Source organism: Theileria annulata, chromosome 3, assembly GCF_000003225.4.
Source record: "Theileria annulata chromosome 3, complete sequence, *** SEQUENCING IN PROGRESS ***".
NCBI lineage: Eukaryota > Apicomplexa > Aconoidasida > Piroplasmida > Theileriidae > Theileria > Theileria annulata.
Window position 1 is genome coordinate 1,503,491 of NC_011100.1, and position 25,794 is coordinate 1,529,284.

Genomic DNA, 25,794 nt, shown 5'->3' on the forward strand with positions numbered 1-25,794 from the left:
AATTCCTGTTTAACACAATTTAAGTATTTGTTTCAAATTATATTAAATTTCACTTTTCTTTGATGATCTATAACCTTTTATCTCCTATTCTTAAGTTCTTTCACTTCTATTTCATTTACACATATAATTTCTAATTATCCAATCTTGAATATTTTTCTTTGTCTTATATATTTTGATCCTAATTCTTCTCCTGCTATTGCTGCTACGGCCTTTTCGTAATATGAGTACCTTTTCTTTAACTTGAATTGTTCTTTATATTCCTTCAGGTGTTTATCTAGATTCTTTAGCTCCAATTCCATAACTCTTTTCCTAAATTATTTATATTTGTCTTAAACAAAGTAATTTTGTGAAATTAATACAATATAGATAGAGAATACAAACCTGTATGCGTTCCTGTACCAGATCTTTGGAGCTAAGATTTCCCGATCATGGTAATGTATCTTCCCTGTATAGTAATCTTTGTCCCATACCCACGGTAATCCTAAACGGGCTAGTTAAGTTTAAAAATACCGTTGAAGTAGAATTGCTTTTCTATATCCGCCTTGTAACGGCCAGATAGTCTGAATCTCTTAAAAATAAAAAGAATTACCTAGGAGGATGGTTTTCACCGAGCTCGTCTTTCATTGGAAGAAAGGCTTTGGGAATGGGATGTCTTCTTCTACCTCCTCTTGCATAGCAAGATTCAGGATTCCAGTCGTCCCAATTTCTGAAAAGGTTTTACACATACAGTTATTAATGGTGTGTGGAATAGTTATTATCCTCAATAAAAATATGTAAATTAATACCTCGAGGGCCAATTATCTAATCTATATCTCTTTTCTTTATTTAGATTTACATAAGGGTTAAAAGTTGGACAGATTCTTATCCCGTTAATCATGTTCGCCTGGTATTCACGCCTTGGTGTTCCAGAACATTCTGACATATAAACGGGTTTAACCCTTTCCTTTAAAATATCAAATCTTGATCTCCACGGCAATTCTCTTACAGCCCTGTTCTACATATTGGTCAGCAAATATATTTTTAAATATAACTTACGACTGCAGTGGAGATTATTTTGGAATTTGTATCTTGGCTTAATTTTAACATTAATTTAATTTTTAATGGACACAGATACACGTGTAATTCATTTTATTAAATGTATTTGATAATTATACAAAACACTAGCTTATAAATAAATAAAGTGTGTCATATGATTCCAAGTCATATAATCAATTAATGATGGGGAACAACGGCAAAAGCGTAATATAAACTATAAAATTTATCGAAAACATTAAATTCTTTATTTAACATTAGTTATTTAGCAGGAACTCCTAAGATTTCAAAATGTGTTACACTATATTACACTAACTTTAAGTTTTATTCCAGCTTTGTATCTATGTGAAACTCTATTTTTTTCCTCGAAGGTCAACTCAGCAAATGTTTTATCATATCCTTCGGGTTCAAAAATGCAATTCCAGCTTATATCTACATGACCCCTCGGGGATACTATCGTGCCATCCGTCCTTCCTTCGAATAACTTGACTCCATTTTCGTCCACATATCCGAATGTGCAAAGGGAATATCCTGATTTATCCTAAAGGAATCTTATTTTGGGCCAATCAAGTTAATGTTTGATTTTATAAAAAAATTACCTCAAATTGAGATAGAAGATTGTATACACCCATTGGTCCAATGTTCAACAAGAAGTGTTTTCTAAAAAATTAATTATGTTTTCATTTTTGTTTGATTTAAGGCATATTAGTTAAATTATAATTAACTTTTAGTCTATCATAAGATGTTACATATAAGGTCCTGGTAATCCTTTGAAAGCATTGAAACACAAACATGTATCTTCAGTTATCAAGGGTCTCTTTAAAAGCTTGTAGGCTTCCTTAGTCTTGGCCAGAGTAATTTCGTCTGGGTTACCTTGAATTTCAGTAACTGTAATTATGAATTAAAAACTGAAAAAATTACGCTCTACGGGGTCGCTTTTAAGGTCAAATTCATCTCCCAATATATATCTTAAGTCTCTAAGTTTTTCTTCATTCGATGTACAAAACAACACTTCTTTTTTGGTCATTGTTGTAACAGAATCTTCTACTCAAACATTAAATTCCATAAACTTAAATATAACATTATATTGATTTAAATTATTAATTTAACCCAAATGTTTGTTTTTTAAACAAATAATGATTAGATAATATATTTATTTATATGATTCCAACACATCTGGTCCTTCCTCCTAGTAAATCCCCCAAATAATTACACACAGCTTTAAAATATAAATCTAAAGTAAATAAAAAATACATGTATGTTGTAAATTTTGGAAAATAAATTAAAATAATAGTTGGAGCTGATAAACATATTTTACAGGTATCTTTATATTGGTGAAATTAAAAGTTAACTCGATATCATAATTATTCTGGCATTTTGTAATGTACTGGTTGACAAAGTCCTTATCTAGGATCTGGTTGTTGTTGTATTGGTATATAAAGAAGTTGTAGGTGAAGAAATATTTATGGTACCAGTTGAAGAGTACGGTGAGTAGCAAGTTTTTGATAAAAAGAAACGAGTTTGGGTATTTACCCAATTTGATGTTTATAAGTGAGTTGTAGACGTAATCAAAAATTATCTTGTTCGGTATAGTGTGTATTAGTATTGGAAAAATCGAAAAGACGAATACTTGTAAAATCCTTATATTGTTAACTTTGCTAATTTTAGACAAGAAAAAAAGCAGTAAATACAAATCTTCTAGTTCAGATCCTGAGGATTGTTTCTCTTTTTCATTATTACTATTCGTTGTTTCAGAAAGGTTGTATCCCTTCATGAAATATGTAAACAGTGACTTTTTTGAATCGGAACCCACATAACACACTATGTTGTTGTCGTTTGTGATCTGTTTACAATTTAACAGATACAATACAATCTCCTTTGATAAGTATTCATATTCACTCAGCTGTTCATATTCAACCAAAGGCATAGTAAAGTTTCTGTAAAAATTCCTATCCATGTTAACAACAGGGTTGTTATAGTGCTTCACCTCATACATTCTCACTAATAGTTGAACGTACAGGAAATAGTACCTAAACCACTCTCCATGTTCAAACTGTTCCATTGTTTCTAGTTCCTGTTCATCAGAACTATGTTCATTAATTATCTTTAACAGATCCTCATTCAAGATGGAAAACAGGTATTCATGATTAGTCAGTATGTGGTTTAATTCATTGTCAGTAAGTACCAGATTATGTTTAACTTGGTAGTTTAGTTTGAGTTGCAAGTTTGTGAAAGAGGAGAAGAATAGAAGAAGATTGTTGGTTGGAGATATCTTAATAAGCGAGTTTAGAATTATTGGAAACCTGTTAAATCTTTCCCACAGTAATTTGTCTTTTATTATAGTTTCTAACACCAGTCTTGTGTTATCCTTTTCAGGCAATAAATATGCTCTGCTTTCTTTTTCATTAGGACTTTGTTCTTCTGTTTTCAATTCATCTCCACTTTCATTGGATTCTGACACTTCATCTTCCTCCTGATCAGATTCATTGATTTCTATTAATGTGTAATTTTCATCTTTTAGCTTCAATTTAAACATTTTGTTTATTGAGTTGTTGAACACTTCCTGATCTGACATACTATTTACACTTGATAGTTTACTCAATAACTTGTCTAATAAGTTTAATGCCGTTTTAAACTTTTCCTCTACCACTTTCTCAGTTTTAAAATTATTTTCATCATTCTTATCATCTGACGATTTTGTCTCCTTACTCCCTGCCAATGACAATTTTACTATATAATAAAGTAGTTCGTACAGAATCAACTCACTGTTAGACTCCTCCTCCTCCTCATCTTCATCTTTAACTAATACGCCAAAGTTATATACTTCGGAAAGTATTTCCACTACCATTTCATCAAATTCGGCTTTTCTTACTATTTTCTTTACATTTGGAAATAAAACACTTTTATCTATCTGGTTAGAATCAAGAAAAACTGATAATATCACAATGCGGTCTATCATGTATCCAACTTTACAGTTCAGCTCATCTTCATTGGAATCCTCATTCTCATGTTTTTTGTCATCAAATAATTCGAAATTACATCTGTATAACAATAATGTAGACCCATAGTCAGCTTCCTTGGTATTTGGGCACTCAACATTATTTGAAAGTTCATAATTGGGCAATTTGTAATTGCTGTTCATTAATTTACCAAGGTGATTCACAAATATTGCGTCCTTAGTCATTATTGACAGTAACAAGTTTTCTTCAGTTAATTGTTCAGGTTCTTCCTCAAGTTGTTTCTCTAACTCACCAATTGGTTGGGGAAGTGTGAAGTTATTAACACTATTATAATACTGATAGTTGCTAAAAAACTCCAACGTTAGCATGTATGACTGGATCAAGATAAATTTGGTCAAATTATCGTACGATACGTTCGCTAATACTATCTTTTTATACCCTAACCACTTAACTTCATCTACGTTTGTATCTGTCTTCAGCCTTGTGACAACTGTCTCCTTCACTGGGTTATACGAGATTGCTATATTCGCCGCGTTTAATTTTAGATTATTTATGTTTAAGTTGTACAGTAGGAGCAATTTATAAAGATTCGCCTTCTTGATAATTCCGATTATTTCCTTTAGTTGCGGCTGTTCATTTTCAGCGATCAGTCTCTTGAAGCTGGACATAACTTGGACCATTGATGATATTACAAATGAGGATATAGTGTTTAGACAGAACGTTGTCGTGAATTCAGAGTTGTAATGGTATATAATGTTCTCCAAATAGTTAATAATCATTCTCAGCATCTCCACGTTATTGTTAATGAAGTACGTTATAACATTTATGTTCAGAATTACGTCAAACACTCCAGGACCTGATTTCTCAAAATCTCCTTCCAAATGTTCCCGTACTTCTGGCTTTAATGAATTGCAGAACTTATTAAACAAGAAGAACTTTTCAAATAAGTTAATCAATAGGAGGACTGAGTTGTTATTTGTTAGTTTTATCAAATTTAAAAAATTACGATTCTCTATTCTAATTAGATCCTTTTTATCACTAACCGCTGACGACAATGAAGAATTGAACGAAAAATTAAACAATAACATATCCAATATCACTGACAACTTCACATTTGCTGACTCCAGACATGAGGCTGATATTCCTAGGTTGTTCATCAGTATGATCAAAAAGTGCTCAACGAATATTCCCAAATTATTATTTTTTTCAAGCTCTTTGACAACTAATTCTATACTTTCTTTGTTACTATCCACGTTACTAACATTAACTGTGGCTTTAAAATACTTTTTGTATAACATATACGATAGTCTAACAACTACTGACAATTTTTCAAACTGGAGAATACTTTTACTTATCTTTAGATAATTGTTTAAATACCAAAACAGGGCCACTCTAGCAAGGTACTGTTTATCTTTAATATCTCCTGTACCTATATTCTTGTTAGGCAATGACAACGTTGGAAACAAACTGTATATATACGAAAGCTCTTTTTGACCTATAAGTTTGGTCAGATTATTATCACTGTAATTTTCCCTAAATATGCAACTTAACACTGACTCTTCAGTTTTAACTCCTTTTGAACTCATAATTTCATCTTTTCCTTCTTTTGAAAGCAAGTACGACCATATATTTAACTTTATTGACTGTATTCCCGACAAACTTCCCAGTATCCTGATAATATCGTGATTCATGTACTTGATCAAGATTTTTTTCCCAGACGGATTCAACCAGATTTGTATCAACAGCTCAGTTGATTCTCCTCTCACCAGTATCCTTGAGTCTTCTGATGACTCAATCAGGTACTTGAGGGTCATGAGGAATACTGAAACTGTCGTCTCTTCGCACTCCACAAAAATGTCGCAGAAACTCTTCAATGACCTGATTAGTGAGATACAACACGTTAAATACTTCTTATTCGTCAGCTTTAATGGGTTGATTTGACTTACTATTTTTGTTATAATGGGATTCCAGCATTCTCTGTTCTGGCTCAGGCATATCGGCAAAAAACGTTCGATAAATCTCTCCAGATAATAAATCTGGAGATCACACTTACTACTATCTAGCAAATTTGAGAGATTTAAATAGAATATCTTAAGTTGTTTCAGAGTCAAGGTGGGCAGAATTGACGAGATTATTATGATGTACGACTCGTCGGGACAAATCAAAGAGTAGTAACCGAGCATTTTGAGCACACACTCATTTATATTAGTATACATGGAGCCTAAATTTTTGAATATCACTGGGTTGTTGATTATGCTTTTTACATCCAACATTCTGATTAACACTATGTTTTTATCTTCTTTGGTTTCCGGAATTTCTGATGGGTCATAGAGTCTATAGTTATCGAATAAGTACGTTATTCTTGGTGAACTATCCCATTTAACTAACTTATACCCTTCCATTATACTATTTCTATAATCCTTTCTATTATCATTTAAAACTCTTTTACTTCTGTTATTTATCAAAATTGACTTGCAGACTACCGACACATCTGATTCTTCATTGAAAAATTTCCGAAACTTTCCCATTTCCCAGGCCACATCGTTAACATTCGGATTCTCCTCAAAGTTCAGCGATTCCTTATATCCATTTATCAGGTACATGAAAAGCAAATATCTATACACTCTATCTGCATTTTCCAAGTAAGCTTTTTCGAAAGGTTTTAGTCTGTATCCCACTCTAACTCTAAATATTGAAATTAGTGTGAATTTGATTTTATTTGACACTCTGTTGACCTCCTTCAGGACCTTGTATAAATTCTCCAGCCTTATATTAAAGTGTATCCTTTCATATTCTTCTACGGAATTTAACCCTGGTTTAAGGTTAAACTGGTGGTATTCTTCTAGAAAATTCATCTGTAACCCTGAAACTGGACTGTCTAACAATTTCATTGGTGCTTTTGGGAACGGCATTAGGTTATCAAAAACTACTGGTTGCGGTGGTATCATCATATGCATCATTGATTCTTTCGGTCCAAATGGCATTCTTTGCGGTCCTGAAAACGGCGAATTAATAAAATTCTGCGGAATGTGTGACAAATTCTGCATATTTCCAACTAGTGGTTGTTGTGGGTGTAGCATTGGCATGTATGGTCCTATTTTTGGGCTAACTGGGACGACCTCGTTGATATGCACTGGTTGAGTTCGCGTAAACTCTTTATTTTGAAACTCCTTTCTGAAATGAGGTGTTAATTGTATTCTTTTAGGGAACGCTCCTTCTCTAGGCCTCTTATATTTATAATGGGATTGTGGTTGTTGAACCCCTTCTGGCGAACTTCTCTTGTTAACACCTCTTAGATTTGTGTAGTTGGTGTTCTCAGCAGGTGGATATGTCACTGAATCTCTTGAAGCTCGCTTATCTTGGTATGTAAAATGGTGCTGGGTTGGTTCTCTTGGTGCTTGCGATGTTTGTTCTTTCATAAGTCTCGGTTTTTGGGATATGTACCCGCCTCTTTGGGTTCCATCCCTTCTATAGCTCCTCTTATGCATTGTTTAGAGGCGTTTTATAACATAAGACTCATTTTAAAACAAATTTATCAGAATAATTTCCATTTAGTTATGATTTACTGACAAAGGAGAAAAAATATGGTATCATGGTTGTAATTGATACATATCCATTATATTGAATTTATATATTATTACATGTACAAAAATTTTAAAATAACTAAAACAAAATATAAAATTCAAGATTTTCTAAAAATTATGTTTGTGGGTAGGCACACATAAAACGGACAAATAACTTAAATAAACTAAAAGTATATTTTGTTATTTCAATAAATTCATTAGCTTGACTGTAACTCTGCAGTTAGAAGGTTGGTTGCATTTTCTGACTCTTTAACTTTGAGCGTGTGGCCTTCCTCTTCTCCTGAGTAGTTGTGGGATTCCATCAGCTTTGTTAGGTCGAATTTTGGTTTCTTCAGGACTTTAATCTTCCTAACCAGTACATTTTGGAGAGGGAAGATCGATTTACAGGCCTTTTCTATTTCCTTCCCGATTGATTCCGGGATAACCTTCTTTACTAGTTCCTTAAGTGTGCTATTGGAAGCCTCGTTCGTCATTACTGCGACCATCTTCTTGTGAATCAACCTCACTTTGCTTGATCTCACATAGCACGTAGATTTCAATTGTCCTGGTCTTCTTTTTGTATATCCTACACAAAACATTCTGAGGTTGTATCCATCTAGTGTCTTGACATCTGCGAATGCCTCGATTAGTGAGTAATTTTTTCTTATTAATGAACAAAGTTTGTCTCTTGTGACGCTTGTTCCATGGAAGTCGGTCAGGCAGTTTCTGCCTTGGACATCTTCGCATGATAATTTGATTTTACGATAGGCTTGATCTTCGTCTGCGTTTAAATCTGCTAGACTCATTTCAAATACTCTACCTTTGAGTCCATCGGTTGCAAGTTTTGTTCCGATTGTTTTTGTAACTAATGTCTGACCGAAGTTACGAACATTGAAGGTTACTGGTGCTTTGAGGTTGTACCATTCCTTACGGGAGAATGGGTCTATAACCTTCTTCTTGGCGCCCTTTTTGCCCTTACTTACTCTTTTGTTTTTTCCAACTGCCATTTTAATTAAAAGAGTTTATTGTGGCTCGAATAGTTTTATTATTAAATTATTTGTGATTAGTCTAAACCTTCACACCACAACCTTTAATGAATAACTGAGTATTTAAAAGTGAAATCTAAGGAAATGTTATTGTTACTTGAGTATAAATCAAACCCAACATACAAATAATTATACCCTTAAGAGACAATTTAATGTTAATAATAATAAGCCCCATCCGCTGTTCCCCATCCATTAAGATACTTGCCGTAAATACGATCTTCCTTTTCATCCTTTCCTATTTACACATATTATTTATTTCACAATATTCTGAATTGTTATTACATATTCTAACGCTGTATCAAATCGAGTGGGAAATCTCTATGTGGATTCCATTTTTATTTAATACCATCAATTTCTTTCTTTTAATATCAATATTATGAATTTAATTTACATCTAATTACTCATTTCTACTTTATTTATATTTATTTACATGGAATCTCACATTTCTTGGTTAATGATCCACACTATCAATAATGCTTAAATTTCAACAAAAATATGAATTTATCAAATATTATATTATACATAAACAATATTAGATCATTTATAATACATATTTTAAACAATGTGTAGTTGTTTAGGCCACGCGTCAATAAATATTACTTAGACCCAAAGCAGAATGACTATTTTATTTTAGTTCCGACAAGGTGAAATAATTGGATTTATTTCTTCTTTGCTGCCATTTTTGCCAAAAGTAACTTTCTGGCTTCATCATCTTGCCTGAATGAAATTAGTAATAAAATTAATGATTTCACTGAACTAACTAGTATATAGTTGTGTTACAAGTAAATTTACCTTTTTAACTCGGCGTTTTTCTTTTTAAACTCGAGATCCTCTTCAGTTAGAACCTCCACCTTTTTAGGAGCTTTGAGAGGCTTCTTTTTACCACCCTAATAAGATTTATTGAAAAAATAAAGTTATTAAAGTACCTGAGTGCCTGCCGGCATTTTTAACAAGAATAAAAAAATTAATAAAATTTAAATAATGTTTCTGTTAGATTTTGCCAACCACTATATTATGATTGTGTATACCCATTATTTAATAGATACTGTGAATTTACAATAAAAGTTCAAGATATTATTCTTTCTTAAAATAGAATTTATTTATACAAATTTGTTTATGGGTTTACTTTAGAAATTATTCCCGATGCTACGGTTCTTCCACCTTCCCTCAAAGCGAACCTAAGTCCTTCGTGTAGAGGCATATGATGCAAAAGTTTAATATTGCAACGCAAACTATCTCCTGGAGCAGCCTAAATCATATTTATATGTGTATATTACGGTATTTTAAGAATAATGAAGATAAATAAGAAGTTAATTTTGGTATTAAATTAAGCTTACCATGGGCACATTTTCGGGAAGATGAACTGAACAACTAATATCACCTGTTCTTATAAAGGCCTGAGGCCTATAATTTGACACAAAGGCATTTTTTCTTCCTCCCTCTTCATGTGTTAGTACATACAAGTCTGCATCAAAGGAATCATAGCATGAATACTTTCCGGGACAAGTTATAACAAATCCTCTAGAAACATCATCCTTTTTGACATTTTTCAGCAAAATTCCAACTTGGTCTCCTGCAATTCCTTCGTCCAGAGTTTTTCTAAACATTTCCAAACCAACAACTGTACTTTTTTTCCCGGCCTTCTTTCCTCCAATAATCTCAATAGAGTCACCTGGTCTTATCTTTCCTTGTTCCACTCTTCCTGTAACTACAGTTCCTTTTCCTGGAATAGACATTACTTCATCAACAGCTATCAAAAGTGGTAAATCTGATTTTCTTTCAGGCGTTAATAGATATTCATCACACGCCTTTAGCAAATCTTTAATAGATTGAACTGATTCTGGGTCATCGTTTAATGCTTTTGTTGCTGAGCCCTTCACAATTGGTGTAGAGTCACCATCATAATTGTGCTCAGAAAGTAATTCACGGATCTCTAACTCAACTAACTCAAGTAGCTCAGGATCTTCAAGTAGATCCATCTTGTTCAAATAAACTACAAGTCGAGGTACTCCTATTTGTCTGGCGAGTAAAATGTGTTCTCTAGTTTGGGGCATCGGTCCATCAGGCGCTGAAACCACCAAAATGGCTCCGTCCATTTGAGCAGCTCCTGAAATCATATTTTTAATATAGTCTGCATGACCAGGGCAGTCCACATGTCCATAATGTCGATTTTCAGTTTCATATTCTACATGTGTGGCACAGATTGTTATACCTCTTTTACGTTCCTCTGGAGCTTTATCTATGGAGTCGTACGGAACGTACTCTCCCACACCTGCTGAACTACATACTTTTGTTAGAGCAGCTGTAAGGGTCGTCTTTCCGTGGTCGACATGGCCGATCGTACCGATGTTTAAATGTTCCTTTCTTCTAACGAAAGTTCCTACCGCGAAGGAGCGAAACTCACTTCTTATAAAATAAATTTCTTTGTTTAAACCAAGTGTTTTCTTGGGAACTATACTAGAAAACCCACAGAAAATAAAATTTCTAAATGAACTGCATTGATTTGGCCTAATTTTTAAAAACAAACTGCAATTGATCATCTTAAATGTTAGTTTATTAATTTACAAGTAATTAACGGAAAATTGAAGTAAATTAAAGTAAAAACAATTACTTATGGAGCGGAATCCTCAGGGTAAACACCATATTGTGATAAAATCATATATTGAAAACGAAATTAAATAACATTTCATACATTATGTTAAAATACACTTTATCTTGATTTACTTTTCTTTTTCTTATCGCTCGATACCAGAAGTTCCTCCCATGTTCCTCTCCTGAATGGATCAAACAACAACATTCTCATCACCAAGTTTATAAGGTCTGAGTTTCGTATTTCGTAAAGTTCTATCATACCTGGATTTCTTTTTTCCAACATCTCCTTAAGGTCACTAATTATATCATCATAAACCAATTGCTGTTCCTATGTGTGTTAGAATATGTGCAAACCTACCGAAGGAATTTTTAGGGTTAAAAGGTGATAATAAATCAAACCCAGGGAGAAAACATCACTTCTGTGCATGAAAGGCTTAATTTTCTCTGGGAAATCGTAATTCCCAAACCTAGAGTTTATTTCCTCCATCAACTTATTCGATTCATTTACATTGTGGTAAGGAACCTCATTTGTAAGTAATAGGAGAAGCTCAGGTGATGTAAAATTGGAATGTGTAAGCTTCCCTTGACTGATTTTATAACACCTCTCAATGAATAATGCTAAACTTAAATTTAATTTTTGGACTAACTTTCCGGACAAAAATCCGTCAATAGAAGATTAAGGCCATTTTTAGATATTAACACATTGTTTGGTTTAATATTATTATGAGCGATTCCATGTTTTTGCATGTGTTTCATTCTAAAGTATGATTAAACTAGTTCAAATGTTTTGACAAACAATGATATTTGTTCCTTTAAATTGAGATAAAGAAGCGAGTCTTGTAATTGATAAACATTATCCCTATTTGGGAGGGCCTTCAAATAACTACCAACTGACCCATTAGTCATCTCCTTTCTAAATTCATAAAATTATTTCAAGAATAATTAAACAACTTACGTAGCATACAGAACTACCCAAGTATCAGTGAAAGGTTCTCTTTTTCTCAGGACCTTTTCTATACTAAGAATCTTCATGACTGCACCCTTATTGGATGTTTTGTGGGAGAAACTTTCCAGTGAATCTCTAATTTTCTCAACTAAATAAATGTTTTGTGAGTTGAATTTAGAACTATCTATTAAAATGGTAACGAACCCTCCTTCAGAATAGAGTTAAGTTGATATTCTACCGTTGTGGACTGATGTTTCTCGTTGATACAGCTGTTATCACGAATCACAAATGGGTTTAGAATCTGTACTTTAAATATTTTAATAACCTTACCAATTTTGCATAACAGTTGAAGAATTCTTGTTTATCTAAAAAGGTTGAAATAAATGTAAAGTTACCTTTGTTATCACCCTTGTCATCACTGGCGTCGGTGGTGTCACTGTCTCTATCTGATCCTGAATCCTAACATTATTATTATCCAAATTTCTAACATATTTGTTCCGAAGTTTGGTCAGTTGTGATTCAATCTGAAAAATAAAGTAACGAATCAAAAATACCTCCTGTATCCTATCTCGAAGCTTTGTTATGAACATATCAATCCGACCAATTTCACCCTCAAGATCATAACTATCCATTATTATGATAAAACAAACAGATATATATATATATAAATTTACTCATATGATTCGTAAGCCTCATCATCTGTTAGTTCTGGCCCTAGTTGCTGGTTCAATTCCTCGTACCGGTATTCAAAGGTATCTAGTTGTCTTCTCCTCTTTTTACTATATAATTAATTAATTTCATGTTATTTGTGTTTAATTTATAATAAACATAAAATAATTCATAAATTTGGACTAACAGCTCTTCCTCAAGAGACTTTACAAGTTTATGGGTAAAGCAAGCCACTTTCCAGCAATCACCGATTTGATTTGAGCCTGAAAATAGCTATTAAACCAGAGAGAATCTTTATCAAAACTTACCAGGTACAAGTTCCACAGGTTTAAATTCGTTTGGCCAGGAAATTTCTTCCTTTTCTAACAAAGAAGACAAGTCTGACATTAGCGAACCAGTTAAATTTAATTCTTATAAAATTTCATGATATTTTAATAATATTTGCAATTTTATAGTCGTTTAATGTCACACATTTTCCATATTGGAGTTATTTTTTGGATAAATTGGTTGTTTTGGCAGAGTTAATGTGTAAAAACAAAACTAGAAAATTTTTATAAAATAACTAACATTTAAAGGTATATTTACTACAAATATTTGTGTTTCAGAAAGATATTGAGTTTAAAAAATGAACTAAAGAAATTCATTGAGAAATTGTATTGTAAAGTTAAGAATCCGAATCACTAAAAATTACGGAATTCACAGAACTTGTTATTTCACCTAAATTTAATTATTTTTAGTTTAAATATACCTGAGCCGCTCCAAGAAGAACGTTTTTTCTTATATTTTTGGGACTTAAAGTCCTTTCCTTTTACTGAGCCAAGTTCCTCAGCAGCTTTCTGGCCAAATGCATCATTCTTCATTTTGTAAGAGTTCACTTTCAGTTCTTCCTTTTCTATCCTATTTAACCACACTTCGTCTTGAATTCTCCTAAATGGAACTCCTATTAAATTATAAATGTAAAAGTAGTACCTGAGGTAGGAGCATCACTTTCATTTTGATTAGGACCAGAGTTATCAGATGCTTGAGAATTACCAGAATCAGATTGTTTGGATTCTTCTATTGTGCTTTCTAAGCCTTTGGAAGACTTAACAAATCCATTCAAAACCTTTGATGATTCCTCAGGCTTTTTCGTCTTTCTTTCTGTTTTGTTTTGGCTACGTTTTCTCTTTTTGAACAATGCTGAAACCATTTTGTTAAAATCTGCATTTTTAATTTCTTCTGGGAGATGCTTCTCTTTCAGCTAAATCTGTATTAAATAATGATAATTCTAACCTTCTTGCACTTGGTTTCCTTTCTTAGCCTCTTCAATGTTTTTCTAAGTCCATTGTCGGACAATATTTTCACAACGGAAAACAGAAGAGGGCTGGGTTCTGAGCTTTCCAAATTATCAGAAGTCATTTAAAATACTAACTATTCAACTGTTATACAATATTATTTTACAAAAATATAGTTTTTAGTAAACTTATAAATTTTATAACTTGATGGAATTATATTTTACATATTTCGTATATAAATTAGTTAAAATATTTCATATATAAAATTATTATAAAGTTTATTTATTTAAATTAAAATTAATTATTTGAATTTATATTTAGTATATACTCCATAACACTATATACTCCAGAAAATATGATTTGCCACAAAAACATCCAAAAAATTTTAATTTTGACTTATTCAGCAAAAATATTGATATTTAAACTAAAATGATCAGCGACAAAGTCCTTCTAAATGGGAAGGATCCTCATGAATTGAGAATAGATTTTTTAATTAATTCTTCTATATTGTTAAGTAATAAATTACCCTCTGTTTCACATTCTTTGATGTATTTTATGATAGTTATTTCTTATATATTTTTTGTTTAACTTTATTCGTACAGGAGAAACTCTATTTGTTTTTTAAAAGATAGCAAACGAGGTTTGATAAATTTAATCCTTAACAACTGTCTTAGAATTGAGTAATAACGATTATTTAAACATTTGTAAAAGGTGTGGAGTGGTATTTACTCCATGTGTAAACCTAGAAGTCCGTTGCGTCAAAAATGATAAAAGAGCAAGAAAAAGAACTAAAAAGTTATTCAAGAGGGATTTTAAAAATCTAGATACCTTCAAAAAGAATAAAAATAACTTGAAACAAAACCTATATTATAAAAACAGAATGGTAATTTGGACCGAGTTATTACTGTCTTAGGTTTATAAGTGCAAAGTTTGTAACAATATTTTTAATTTACCTGGTTCATCAAGAACCTTTAAAGCGACAAATAAATAATTTAATAGAATGTTTATCAATATATTATAAAGTGAAATCAAATTAAACCTTGATCTCATTTAAAAAACTCGTGCTGGATAGCTTCCTGTGCCGTTATTCGTTTGTTGGGATTTAGTTCTAGCATTCTAAACATTTTAATGAGATTATATAAGTTATATCAAATAAAAGAAACCTTAATAATAAATCAACCAAGCACTCATCTTGACTTAATCCTTTAAACATTTCATACTTGTTGTTGCAGTTTATTTCAACGTTCTGTAGTTAATGAATTTGATAGTGTATAAAGTATTATATGTTCTTAAATAGGTTTATATAGTGCTTGTTGGCCTGATTTAATTAAATAATATACCAAATAAGGAAATGTGGAAATCTGGGCCCATTCAGACTCTGTAGGCTTTCCAAAAACCTTAAAAATTGAAATCAGTAACCCGAATTCGTTGTTTTCATCGAACAATTGTTTTCCTAAAATTCTATTCATCACCCCTTAAATTATTTAAAACTATTTAAAATTACTTAAATTGTGACCTGTTAAAAGTTCAATTAATATACATCCGACGGACCAAATATCAATTGAATAGGAGTAGAAGTTGTAACCTAACAAAAGTTCTGGAGCCCTGTAGTTTAAAGTGACAACCTCCATAGTTAATTCTAATAAATTATTAATTAAAAACATGTATATAGTTATCTAAAATTTAGGTTTATTATGGAAAACAGTTTCATTACTTTTGTTCTTCTGATAATAGTGGTCGGGATCGAGTTGTCGTGATAGTCCAAAATCTGATAAAATTACCCTATCAATACTGGGTATACTGAATAAGTCTGTATTGGTCACTCTATTGCGAAAATTGAAAGAATTTGTCAAATTTTGTTCGCCACTATCATCAAATGAACTGATATCAATGTATTCATCATCTATGATACTACCAGTATTATACATATCATTATGAGTACACTTAATATTGTCTGAATCAATAAGTCTGGCATTAATGTTGAATTCGTCTATGGATATTAATATATTTTCGGGCTTAATATCACGGTGAATTATGTTGTTTGAATGGCAAATATAAACACCTTCAAGTATCTGCCTGACTATTCGTTTGACCAACTCAATCTCCATACCATTTTTGTAATACTTGTTTGAATACTCTCTTAAGTTATAATCAAAGACTGGAAAGGACAAATAAATTCTATTTTTGCCGAAATATATTTTATCCAATTCTATGACATTTTTTTCAACTCCAAAGTATTGAGAATGTTCAAAGTTGTCGGTTTTAGTATCACAAGTGGCAAGAAAGTTACGACTGTAACTATTGTAAGACTGTTCGTATTCGTAATTCTCATAAGGACTACAGTTATGTTTGTAAATGAACGGGTTTGAACAAGAAAGTAGTAAGAGAGAGTACATTTCACGGAGCATGTATATATTTAATTTCTTGTTTATTATTATCCTTTTAAAGGCTTTCCTTTCATTTGTTAAATCTGAAGATACAAGGTAAACTCTGCCGTAAGACCCCTCACCCAGAGTTTTAACATGACGCCACTTGTAAATGTTGACAATATCTTCATCCTCTTCCATTCTTACTATTTTGTTTGATTCTTTGTTTAGTTCCAATATCTTGTCTATTAGTTCTTCTTCGTCCTTTTCAACTTGTTTAATATCTACTTCAACGTGGTGTTCTTCTCTTTCCAAGTTTTCCAGTTGTAATAACTGGTTAATTGTTATGTCGTTGAAGGATAGTCTTGCGTTATTGATTATTTCATCGTTTATTAAATCATTTATACTCGACCTCAATTTCTTTATTATTCGGCCGAAATCACCGTGCTCTGTGTTTATCCTCTTATTCATGTGGCTTAAACTATCAGGTAGTCCGTAATATAGACTACTTTCAAGCTCTCCTTCAAACTTAAAATCAGCATCAATGTCTTGTTTGAAGTTAATATCATGTTCCATAAAAGAATATTTCTTTCTTTTGTAGTCATGTGTAATGTCATTATGTATTAACTTCCTCTTATTAGGATCAGCATCATACTCGTTTATTATAATAGGGTTTCTATTGTTAATTATAAGGGAAGGATTTATTAATTCAGCGTTATTTTTTATCATTTGTCTCACAAATAATAAAATATCAATATTTAAAACATGGTGGCCAGATTCAAACTGTGGATTCATTTTGTATTAGATAAATAGAAGTTTTAAACTAAATAAGTAAATAAATAATTATGTAATTTAGGAATAATGTTATTTTCAAAGAATGGAAAATATATTCTTCAAAAAAGAATTCATCGAAAATAATTCCACTGTCACATTATTGTTTTGTTAATAATATTGTGGAAAATAGTAAGAAGGCTAAAATGTGTAAATTAATTATATAATAATTGTACTAAAGAATCTTGGTTATTCCCACAAAAATGTATTGAGGCATAGTCACTATATAAAATGTATATAAATATAATATTTCTATGTAAATTAAATCATGAGGAGTAGAATATCATGAAAAACTTGATTCTTACTCCTCTGGGTTCCGGAAACTCTCAATACGTTGTGAGAGTAAAATCAACTTGTGATAGTACTGGCGAAACTTATGAAAATGGTTAGATTCTCCTTATTTTTATATGACATATATTATTATATAACATTTAAGCCAATTAATTTAGTTATATATCCCGAGTTTTATGAAATAAATATTTTCTTTAGATAAAGCTCATGATTTCGTACTGAAGATATCAAAACGCGGGACTATAGATAATCACAAGTCTAGACTGCTGTTTCACAACCATTTTGTCGAGTTTATGAACAGTTTTGATGCAAATACTTACACCACTGTAGATCTAAATAAACGGAAAGATTTTCAAAAGAACTTGAATAGGCAAAACAAAGTTCTGTGCATATTAGATAAAAATATAACTGCAAAAATTAGACAAACCTTTATGAAACTACTAAAATCTTCACATGGTTGTGACCAAGTATGTAGCGAAAAGCCCGAAAATAAGAAGATACTGATCTTCTATGATAGGAACATAGAAAAGAACTATTCTATAACTATACCCAGCGAATCGATAAAAAAATTAAATAATAACTTTGGCTTTAACTCCCACGATCACACTAATTGCTTTTATGATGACAAATATGAACTTTGCTCAATTGAACAGAATCTATTCAATATAAGTGACTTCATTTCACTAAACAATAAATTATTATCGAACCACCTAGTATCTAAAAGTGTGAACCGATTACACACAACAAACAATGCCAATCACATTATCAACGAATTAAATAATTACAAGGAGATTTCAGCTGGGGAAGAAAGGCCTGAGAAAATACCTTTCAATAATATCACCTTGGAACTTAAGTTAAAATGTGGTTTACTGAATTTTAGAGGTATTCCAAGCCTATTTAAGATGAAACAAGCTAAAAAGAGGAATATGAAATACATATTTTCAAACGGTTCAGTAGTTTATACAAGTAAAAGAGAGTCCTTTTTTGAGCCATGCAACTTCTTCAACTTAGAATACGAACAGATTCGAACTGAACTATCAAAACTGATCGATTCACATCAAAACAACATGAGGATCTTCATAGATAAACTGGAAGTTGTTCCAACCTTTTTAAAAAATCGAACCGATTTGTTCGACTTGATATCAGAATCTGTAATGAGACATAAGGATATTTTCGAAGTCATATTAAAGCTACAGTCTCTGGCAGCAGGTCAACAATTTATCGGATCACTGTTGTATTGCTTACTACATTTTTCCATAATATTTAACAATCACATTAGTTTCATCACCAATCCTAGCTTAAATAAACATTCTAAAACCCTAGAACAAAAGGGTGATAATAACCCTAATTTGATATGGGATGATAAATACTTTATCACGCCAAATAATATCTCTGGTATAACAAATATACTAAAAAGAAGCCTTTTGTACAATAAATTCACCAAATGCAGATCTTACGATATTCAATTTTTATTCCACAAATGTAAGTTTACCCTAGATTAGTCATTCTAACGATAAGCGAAACTAACAATCATCTTTAGATGGTCTTAAAATGGTATTTGGATTTTATAGAAACATATTGAGCCTAATGAATTATGTGAAAATGAGCTCAACGTGCATGTTTTATAGCAATGAGCAGAACTTATCCATCTCTCGGCCACACTTACTTAAGAATTCCCACTTTAGGTCTCGATTCCGTTATAACTCTAACGAGTACCCACTCTATTCATTGCTACATGAATTAGCATATCACTTTATTACATTTAATAAGGAAGGCAAAGAAGATGAAAAAGGTGTTGATTTTGTAGTATTGGAGGATAGGACAATTAAACTCATAATTAGGACGTTTTATACAAGTAAGCTGGTACATAGGAATGTCGCACCTAATTATGGGGGAAACCCAGGAATGAAACGTGTTTTCAAAATGAAAAGCCTGGGAAAGGAGTTTGAATACCAACTAACAAGACTAAGAAGGGAACAAAAGTACTTGAGAGACTGGATATACCTGTATCTATGCGGAAGAGTTTCTATGGATTTGTCAGCCATTATTAACATAATATACACTAAAAATACCAGTTGTAACGGTCATTGTACTGAAAATGGAATTTATCGTTCTATTAAAGAATACAAAATTCTAGTTGATGGGCTGTCGTTTATAGATATCGATTTGAAACCCATAACAAACATTTTCAAGTAACCAATAGTTAATTAAGTATATTCTTAAATTAATGTTAATTATAGATGGAAACATGATTTACTTGAGCTGATTAACAATTACAACTGTAACTCTTAATATTCCACCCACATATATATTTATATTGTAAAATGTTCATTCTACTGTATACACAGTTGGGTAACATATATTACAAACTTGGTGATATCGATGTTCAAACAATATATATAGACTAAACAGTATGAATATATATATAGTAAACATGACCCACAAATATAGTAAACATGTATGATTGGTTAAGATTTTTAATCATTTTGATTTTTCAAATGCCAGTCAATGACAGTATCAGCAAGGTCAACTGTAAGTTTCTTCGCACCACTTCCATAGACAGCACTTTGTAGACTTATACACAACTAAACAAAATTGATTAGAATAAATACAGGGATAAATTCAAGGTACCTTTGATATTTGTCTTCCAGAAAGCCCTTGGGTTTTCTTTGCCAGCTTTTCATAGTATTCGTCGTTAATCCCCTCATCAATTAGGACTTTTGAGGTCCGTTTAAGTGGGTTTATTACGTACTGCTCCATGAATAATTTAATCATTCTTTTGCGCTCCTCCTCTTCGGGCAGATCAAAGTTGTAGGACTCGTCAATCCTATCGACCACAGCCTTGTCCAGAATGTCCTTCTCGTTGGTGGCGAGAATTAGGCAAAAATTATTATTCTCGTTACCAGTGTGGTACAAAAATGTCTAAAAGATTATATAGAGTAATCAAATGAAGAGGGCTATTAGGAAATCTATAACATACAGAAAGAGCGTTTCGAATGTTCTCGGACATTCCTTGCAATGTCGAGCGCCCTTGTCTTAGAAACGACTCCGCCTCATCAATGAACAGGATTAGGCCCTTTTTAGATTTATTCGACCACTTGAACAGTTTATTTAATTCGGTTACAGCGTCTTCTTTAAGAGGCCCAACATCACCTCCAGTCATGATGGCGTAATCCATTCCACTCCTCATGGCAAGTCTGAAATTTTAATACATTTTAACAGTTTAATTAAGAGATAAATGATGGTTTATAACTATACTGAACATACGTTTTAGCAAATAGCGTTTTACCGGTACCAGGAGGACCGTAGAGTAGAATATTTCTGTAGGGCGTTTTATTTTCTTTACACTTTAAGAGCGAGTTAATTGACCAGTTTAAGCGTTCGCTCAACTTATGGTTTAGGACGATTTCATTCAGGTTCATTTGTTTCTTCTTCCCCTTTATTATGTCCCAGAAACTTTTTATATTATTCTAAGAAGTTATTTTGTTTACACTTATCTTACCGTTATTATGGACTTGGACGTTTCACGAACTAGTGAAGGTTTCCCGATTTTCTGCTCCTAAATTGAATTTTATTAACTAATTAACGTATAAAGGTTTAGAAACTAGTATAAATTATTGATGAATAAAACTTACAATAACTTTTCGAGCCACCTTAGTACCATTTTTTGCAGAGTAAATACCAAGTGACAAGCCGGTCAGAGTCAAGGCCTAATTAAGTTATATTAAGGTTTAAATATTAATTTATGACTGAAATCATACTGTGTATGTTAGGCGTTGTTTGTCATTAAGTAGGGAAAAAATTCCTGACCCAAGTGAGGAAAAGATTGTTTTCAAGGACTCCAATTTAGTCTTGCGTTCCTCAACTGAGCGTTCTTTCATCATTCTAGAAATTTGTTATTTTTTAAAAAAAATTTTGTTAAATAAATAAATTACTTCAGGTGAATATCAAAGTTATCTCTTTCTTGTTTGATTCTGCCCATGTTCTCTTCTCTAACTTTCGCGATGAGGTTTTGTCTCTCGAGTTCCTTTTCTTGTTTCAGGTGTTCTTTTTTCATGTTTAGTATCTCAGTTTCTATAATTTATAATTTAGTTATACAAATTAAGTTGTTGAATATTTTATTGTGCTTGTAAATAAATAAATGGAATTAGCTTCAAACCTGTCTTTTTTCTAATCTGTTCCTGTTTTAGAAACTGTTCGTGCTGACGTTGTAGCCACTCTTCATTTTGCTTTCGTTGGTCGTGGAGCTTCTTTTGATACATTTCACTATTATTTATCATTAATTGTTAATTCTATGTAATTTATTATCTAAAACTTACTCTTCAAGCTTAGCTTTGTATTGTGCTGTAATTCTTTCTTGTTCCTGCTGGTGTGAAAGTAACTTTTTTCGCTCATCACTTTCAACCCTTGCTTTTTGAGTTCCCAACTCACCTTGCTTCAATCTCATCTGAATTACATTTACTCATAGTTTAAAAGTATTTATATATATTTATAGTAAGTTAGAAACCTGTTCAATTTGCATCTGCAACTCTTGTTGCTTTGTCATTTCCTGAAGCTTTGTAAGTTCAAATGCCTTTTGTGCATTAGGTGAGGAGTCCAGCATCCTTAACGCCTTGGCTCCACGCTCCAAGGCTGTGGGATCAACTAAATTAATTTATCAATAAAATTCCTAGTTTTCAATCATTTGTAATTAACACTTAGTTGTGATAACTGTATGAATAAATAACAAAATTACATTTTCCTGTTATATTGTTATCATCTTTATTTGATGACTGATTTGTGTTTGGAATCGGCAGGCTTCTGCCGAACCCAAATGACGACATTTTAAAACAAAACTATATTTTACACCTTTAAAACTATATTCAGAATTTATTAGATTCTACGATTTCAACTGCATTCAACCAATTAAATTTATAAGGCCAATATTCTATATTTTCCCAATATTTTAACCAAATTTTATTTATATTTTACAAGGAAGGTTTGATTTAAGGCAAGATGGCTAAAGATTCCATATGTTAAACAATAAAATCACTATTTTATACATTTTAAACAAGAAATTGATAGAATATTATGATATGTGTAGATCAATATGAAAATTAAACTAAAATTAACTTACAAGATAAACTTATTCTTTAATATAAATCCAGGAGCCCTACTGATGTAACTCTAAATTATTATATTTATTTGTTGTATTTATCATATTATTCATTAATCGCATATATATTTTTGTTTATTTTTAAATATATTTTTTATTCTGAACTTGTATATTATTCTATTTTACCATTATTATTCTAATCCATTTCACATTATACTATTTTAATATATTTTTAAAGGATCATTACATTCTTATAATATTTAATAAAATGTATTTTATCAAATAAATTTTATTTAAATGAGTGATGACGTGATTTGGCAGCTAATCAAGAACGGATTTTGTTCCTTTCGGAAAACGTAAGTCAATTTAACTATTATTTCTCTTTAGAACTGATAATAAAGCATTCTGTACTAATGTATACAACGTTACTGGCCTATGTAACCACGCTAGCTGCCCGCTAGCAAACAGTAACTACGCAACTGTGATTGAAGATCAAGGTATTTTGATTTAATATTTAAAATTAATTTACAAACCAAATAACTCTCTTTATTTATAATCTACAATTAGGTGACTTGTTGCTTTGTTTGAAAACAGTTGAAAGGTGTCATACTCCAAGAGATCAATGGCAGAAAATTCGTCTTTCCAAGTCCAAAACTGAAGCTTTGGAACAGATAGTTCACGAAACTAAGGTTGGTTTCCCAAACCACCTGACTACCAAGTGTAAATTGAGGTTTAACAGACTCCGTGAGGTCCTGAGTAATATGAGAACCATAGCACTAAATAAAAAGACAAAGTTACTTCCAGTTAAGAAAAAAACTGAACGACGTGAATCAGTTCGTGAGAAGAAGGCTGAAATCGCAGCTAAACTTGACAAGAGTATTGAGCAGGAACTTCTGAACAGACTAAATCAGGGCATATACGGTGAGCTCTACAACTTTGAGAAGGATAAAGTTCCTGAAAAGGAAGAGGAGTTGGAGCCTGATGTGTTGGATGAAACTAAAGTTGAGCCATTAGTTAAGAGGAAGAGAAAAGGACGTAAAGTGAGCATTGAGTATGAAAAGGAAGAGGAATTCTATCCGTTGGAACTAAATTGATAGCATTTAAATACAGTACATTAATTTATCAGTAGTTTATGTATATTGTACATATATATTAGGGGTTCGAATTCTTAAATCTCAAATTTTGAATCATTAAAATAATTTCGTCGACCAAAATTTTCATATCTTTCATTTTTATCTGCTGTTCAGTCAAGTTTAGATCGAACTCACAAGATAAGTTGGGATTGGTAAATACCTGGATAAATATTAATGAAATGATAAAATAAAGTAGATGTGTTGGTCAAAAATGCTGTAAAATAGGTAAACATGAATATTATAGGAGTTTACCTTGGATAGTAAGTGATTTATACCAAATTTAAGGGGAACCAGTTCATGATTCCCCATCTCAATGAGCCTGGTGTAGAAGTCGTATAACATAACATCCAGTTTATAAGGTCCGTAGTCTAAAAATATGTCTGAAATCAGATTATTTATGGTCGAGTCAATTTGTTCAGATGTTTTGGCCCGGAGTATTATGTGCACCAGATTCCTGAGTAATTTGTGGCCGTATGGAATCTTATGCTTTCTTATGGCATTCATATAGTTTTTCTGAGCTTCGATTACTGTGTTGTAGGTCATTATAATGTCAAAATCAACCCTGTTTACAATTTCAGTTACATTAAGTCGGGATAAACACCCTTTAATATTATTATTTGCGTTTTTCATACTCATCCTGTGGATGTAGTCTATGAATTTGTGTTTATCCAAACCCCCAATTCTAAACATTAGAGAAAAGGACTTTATTCTAGAATCAAGTTTGTTTAACCTGTTACATAGTAAAATAAACACCTTTTCGTGCATACTGTCGAACCATTTATTCATAAAAACCTGCCAATTTCCTGATAAATATTCAAAATTCTCCAAAATAGTTACTTTATTGTGTCTAGTGAGGAGCAACTCCTTTAATTTAACCAGACTCAGCACTTCATTAGTTAGCAATTCCTGGAGAATTTTGCAGTCAAAGTGCTGAACCTTCCTGTTATATATAACAATAGATTCATTTCCCAAATTATTCTGTGTAGCAAATAGGGTCTTAAAGTCACAGTCGAAAACCTTTGTTAGAACCCAGTAAGACCCGATAAAATTGTTTGAGTTGCCGTAAAACACGAACACATTGTTTCCCAAATTATATTTGGAGTATGGAGGTTTTGGAGGCTCATGAATGCAATCTTCTAAGTTGGCTGAAATGGGCTGAATATCATCAGAATCAGGGTCTTGGGGAATGTCGGCCATAACACTTTCTAAATCAGAGCATTTACTCCCATCCGAACTCAAATTATCCCCTGTTGAACAATTGTTAACTGATGCTGTTTCTAAAAACGTATCATCATCCTCTCCTAAACAGTCAAACTCTCTAACAGGGATAGATGTTCCGCTTATGGTGTTCAAGTCGACAATCTCGAAATCAGTATCAGCATCAGAATCAGACGAAAAGGATATCATATCTGCAGATATTACTAGAGTTCCAAATTCGTCTAAATAAATCGTTATATATAGTTATAATTGCAAAAATACCTATATCTATCGGTACTAATTTTTTGGAGTGTTCTTCATCAGATTGATCATTTACACATTCTTGTATATCCACTTTCTTTTCACTTGTTTCATACTTAGAAGTGTCCCTTTTGAACCAATTTAGGATAGTACTGGGTTGTCGCGATCCGGGAGCCGATTTAAAGGAAGAGAGCCTTTCATTTTCGTTAGCATCAACAGAAAATAGCAAATTGAGGTGCGATTTATAGGTACAGTCAGATAACGCAGAGCGATCAAAAATATTTAGGTATGTATTATCATAAAGATTTGAAAATTTGTCCTTTATGGCGCTTGCCAATTTTGTGAGTACTTCGTTCTCATCAATGTTGAAGATTTTTTGAGAAATGATTGATTGGGTGAATTCATCTAATGTAATACTTCCATTTTCTTCGATATGGTTAATCATAATATTTTACTAACTAACGCATAGACACTATTCTTATAGACACACGTGACACTACAAAAATTTTGGTAAAATTAGTTTAAATGTTGATTTTTA

The 25,794-nt window shown here is 31.9% G+C and overlaps 14 protein-coding genes across 14 annotated transcripts; 3 read left to right on the top strand and 11 right to left on the bottom strand.

Moving 5' to 3' along the window:
* Positions 1–134: 134 nt before the first annotated feature.
* Positions 135–1,086, bottom strand: TA17770 (uncharacterized protein; the record flags this gene model as incomplete). The annotated part of the gene is made up of 6 exons (XM_950295.1): positions 135–309; positions 382–481; positions 511–560; positions 590–706; positions 786–994; positions 1,036–1,086. 6 exons carry the CDS (start codon positions 1,084–1,086, stop codon positions 135–137), a joined length of 702 nt encoding a protein of 233 aa, XP_955388.1.
* A 247-nt stretch (positions 1,087–1,333) lies between these two features.
* Positions 1,334–2,059, bottom strand: TA17785 (ham1-like protein, putative; the record flags this gene model as incomplete). Its single annotated transcript, XM_950296.1, has 4 exons — positions 1,334–1,573; positions 1,632–1,692; positions 1,782–1,920; positions 1,954–2,059. The coding sequence occupies 4 exons, from the start codon at positions 2,057–2,059 to the stop codon at positions 1,334–1,336; spliced, it is 546 nt and encodes a 181-aa protein (XP_955389.1).
* Positions 2,060–2,221: 162 nt separating this feature from the next.
* TA17790 (uncharacterized protein) lies at positions 2,222–7,480 on the bottom strand (the record flags this gene model as incomplete). Its single annotated transcript, XM_950297.1, has 3 exons — positions 2,222–2,251; positions 2,351–5,342; positions 5,370–7,480. 3 exons carry the CDS (start codon positions 7,478–7,480, stop codon positions 2,222–2,224), a joined length of 5,133 nt encoding a protein of 1,710 aa, XP_955390.1.
* A 293-nt stretch (positions 7,481–7,773) lies between these two features.
* On the bottom strand, positions 7,774–8,562 carry TA17795 (40s ribosomal protein s3a, putative; the record flags this gene model as incomplete). The annotated part of the gene is made up of 1 exon (XM_950298.1): positions 7,774–8,562. The coding sequence occupies one exon, from the start codon at positions 8,560–8,562 to the stop codon at positions 7,774–7,776; it is 789 nt and encodes a 262-aa protein (XP_955391.1).
* An 827-nt stretch (positions 8,563–9,389) lies between these two features.
* TA17800 (uncharacterized protein) lies at positions 9,390–9,545 on the bottom strand (the record flags this gene model as incomplete). The annotated part of the gene is made up of 2 exons (XM_950299.1): positions 9,390–9,488; positions 9,528–9,545. 2 exons carry the CDS (start codon positions 9,543–9,545, stop codon positions 9,390–9,392), a joined length of 117 nt encoding a protein of 38 aa, XP_955392.1.
* Positions 9,546–9,715: 170 nt separating this feature from the next.
* On the bottom strand, positions 9,716–11,141 carry TA17805 (elongation factor tu, putative; the record flags this gene model as incomplete). The annotated part of the gene is made up of 2 exons (XM_950300.1): positions 9,716–9,850; positions 9,939–11,141. 2 exons carry the CDS (start codon positions 11,139–11,141, stop codon positions 9,716–9,718), a joined length of 1,338 nt encoding a protein of 445 aa, XP_955393.1.
* A 170-nt stretch (positions 11,142–11,311) lies between these two features.
* On the bottom strand, positions 11,312–13,195 carry TA17810 (protein kinase, putative; the record flags this gene model as incomplete). Its single annotated transcript, XM_950301.1, has 12 exons — positions 11,312–11,521; positions 11,552–11,811; positions 11,841–11,950; positions 11,990–12,106; positions 12,149–12,287; positions 12,344–12,440; positions 12,470–12,504; positions 12,535–12,598; positions 12,628–12,763; positions 12,814–12,918; positions 12,996–13,071; positions 13,117–13,195. 12 exons carry the CDS (start codon positions 13,193–13,195, stop codon positions 11,312–11,314), a joined length of 1,428 nt encoding a protein of 475 aa, XP_955394.1.
* Positions 13,196–13,273: 78 nt separating this feature from the next.
* On the bottom strand, positions 13,274–14,206 carry TA17815 (uncharacterized protein; the record flags this gene model as incomplete). The annotated part of the gene is made up of 5 exons (XM_950302.1): positions 13,274–13,348; positions 13,500–13,525; positions 13,557–13,748; positions 13,778–14,048; positions 14,081–14,206. 5 exons carry the CDS (start codon positions 14,204–14,206, stop codon positions 13,274–13,276), a joined length of 690 nt encoding a protein of 229 aa, XP_955395.1.
* A 305-nt stretch (positions 14,207–14,511) lies between these two features.
* TA17820 (uncharacterized protein) lies at positions 14,512–14,995 on the top strand (the record flags this gene model as incomplete). The annotated part of the gene is made up of 3 exons (XM_950303.1): positions 14,512–14,630; positions 14,685–14,722; positions 14,757–14,995. The coding sequence occupies 3 exons, from the start codon at positions 14,512–14,514 to the stop codon at positions 14,993–14,995; spliced, it is 396 nt and encodes a 131-aa protein (XP_955396.1).
* A 133-nt stretch (positions 14,996–15,128) lies between these two features.
* TA17825 (serine/threonine kinase, putative) lies at positions 15,129–17,243 on the bottom strand (the record flags this gene model as incomplete). The annotated part of the gene is made up of 5 exons (XM_950304.1): positions 15,129–15,198; positions 15,246–15,328; positions 15,423–15,556; positions 15,587–15,758; positions 15,786–17,243. The coding sequence occupies 5 exons, from the start codon at positions 17,241–17,243 to the stop codon at positions 15,129–15,131; spliced, it is 1,917 nt and encodes a 638-aa protein (XP_955397.1).
* A 321-nt stretch (positions 17,244–17,564) lies between these two features.
* On the top strand, positions 17,565–19,766 carry TA17830 (uncharacterized protein; the record flags this gene model as incomplete). Its single annotated transcript, XM_950305.1, has 3 exons — positions 17,565–17,664; positions 17,769–19,052; positions 19,111–19,766. The coding sequence occupies 3 exons, from the start codon at positions 17,565–17,567 to the stop codon at positions 19,764–19,766; spliced, it is 2,040 nt and encodes a 679-aa protein (XP_955398.1).
* A 281-nt stretch (positions 19,767–20,047) lies between these two features.
* On the bottom strand, positions 20,048–22,393 carry TA17835 (AAA family ATPase, putative; the record flags this gene model as incomplete). Its single annotated transcript, XM_950306.1, has 12 exons — positions 20,048–20,155; positions 20,202–20,492; positions 20,551–20,767; positions 20,838–21,040; positions 21,073–21,129; positions 21,206–21,280; positions 21,332–21,455; positions 21,506–21,644; positions 21,730–21,836; positions 21,890–22,017; positions 22,078–22,214; positions 22,306–22,393. 12 exons carry the CDS (start codon positions 22,391–22,393, stop codon positions 20,048–20,050), a joined length of 1,674 nt encoding a protein of 557 aa, XP_955399.1.
* A 569-nt stretch (positions 22,394–22,962) lies between these two features.
* On the top strand, positions 22,963–23,954 carry TA17840 (uncharacterized protein; the record flags this gene model as incomplete). Its single annotated transcript, XM_950307.1, has 4 exons — positions 22,963–23,021; positions 23,053–23,162; positions 23,233–23,743; positions 23,918–23,954. The coding sequence occupies 4 exons, from the start codon at positions 22,963–22,965 to the stop codon at positions 23,952–23,954; spliced, it is 717 nt and encodes a 238-aa protein (XP_955400.1).
* Positions 23,955–23,969: 15 nt separating this feature from the next.
* Positions 23,970–25,701, bottom strand: TA17845 (uncharacterized protein; the record flags this gene model as incomplete). The annotated part of the gene is made up of 2 exons (XM_950308.1): positions 23,970–25,237; positions 25,278–25,701. The coding sequence occupies 2 exons, from the start codon at positions 25,699–25,701 to the stop codon at positions 23,970–23,972; spliced, it is 1,692 nt and encodes a 563-aa protein (XP_955401.1).
* Between the last annotated feature and the right edge of the window lie 93 nt (positions 25,702–25,794).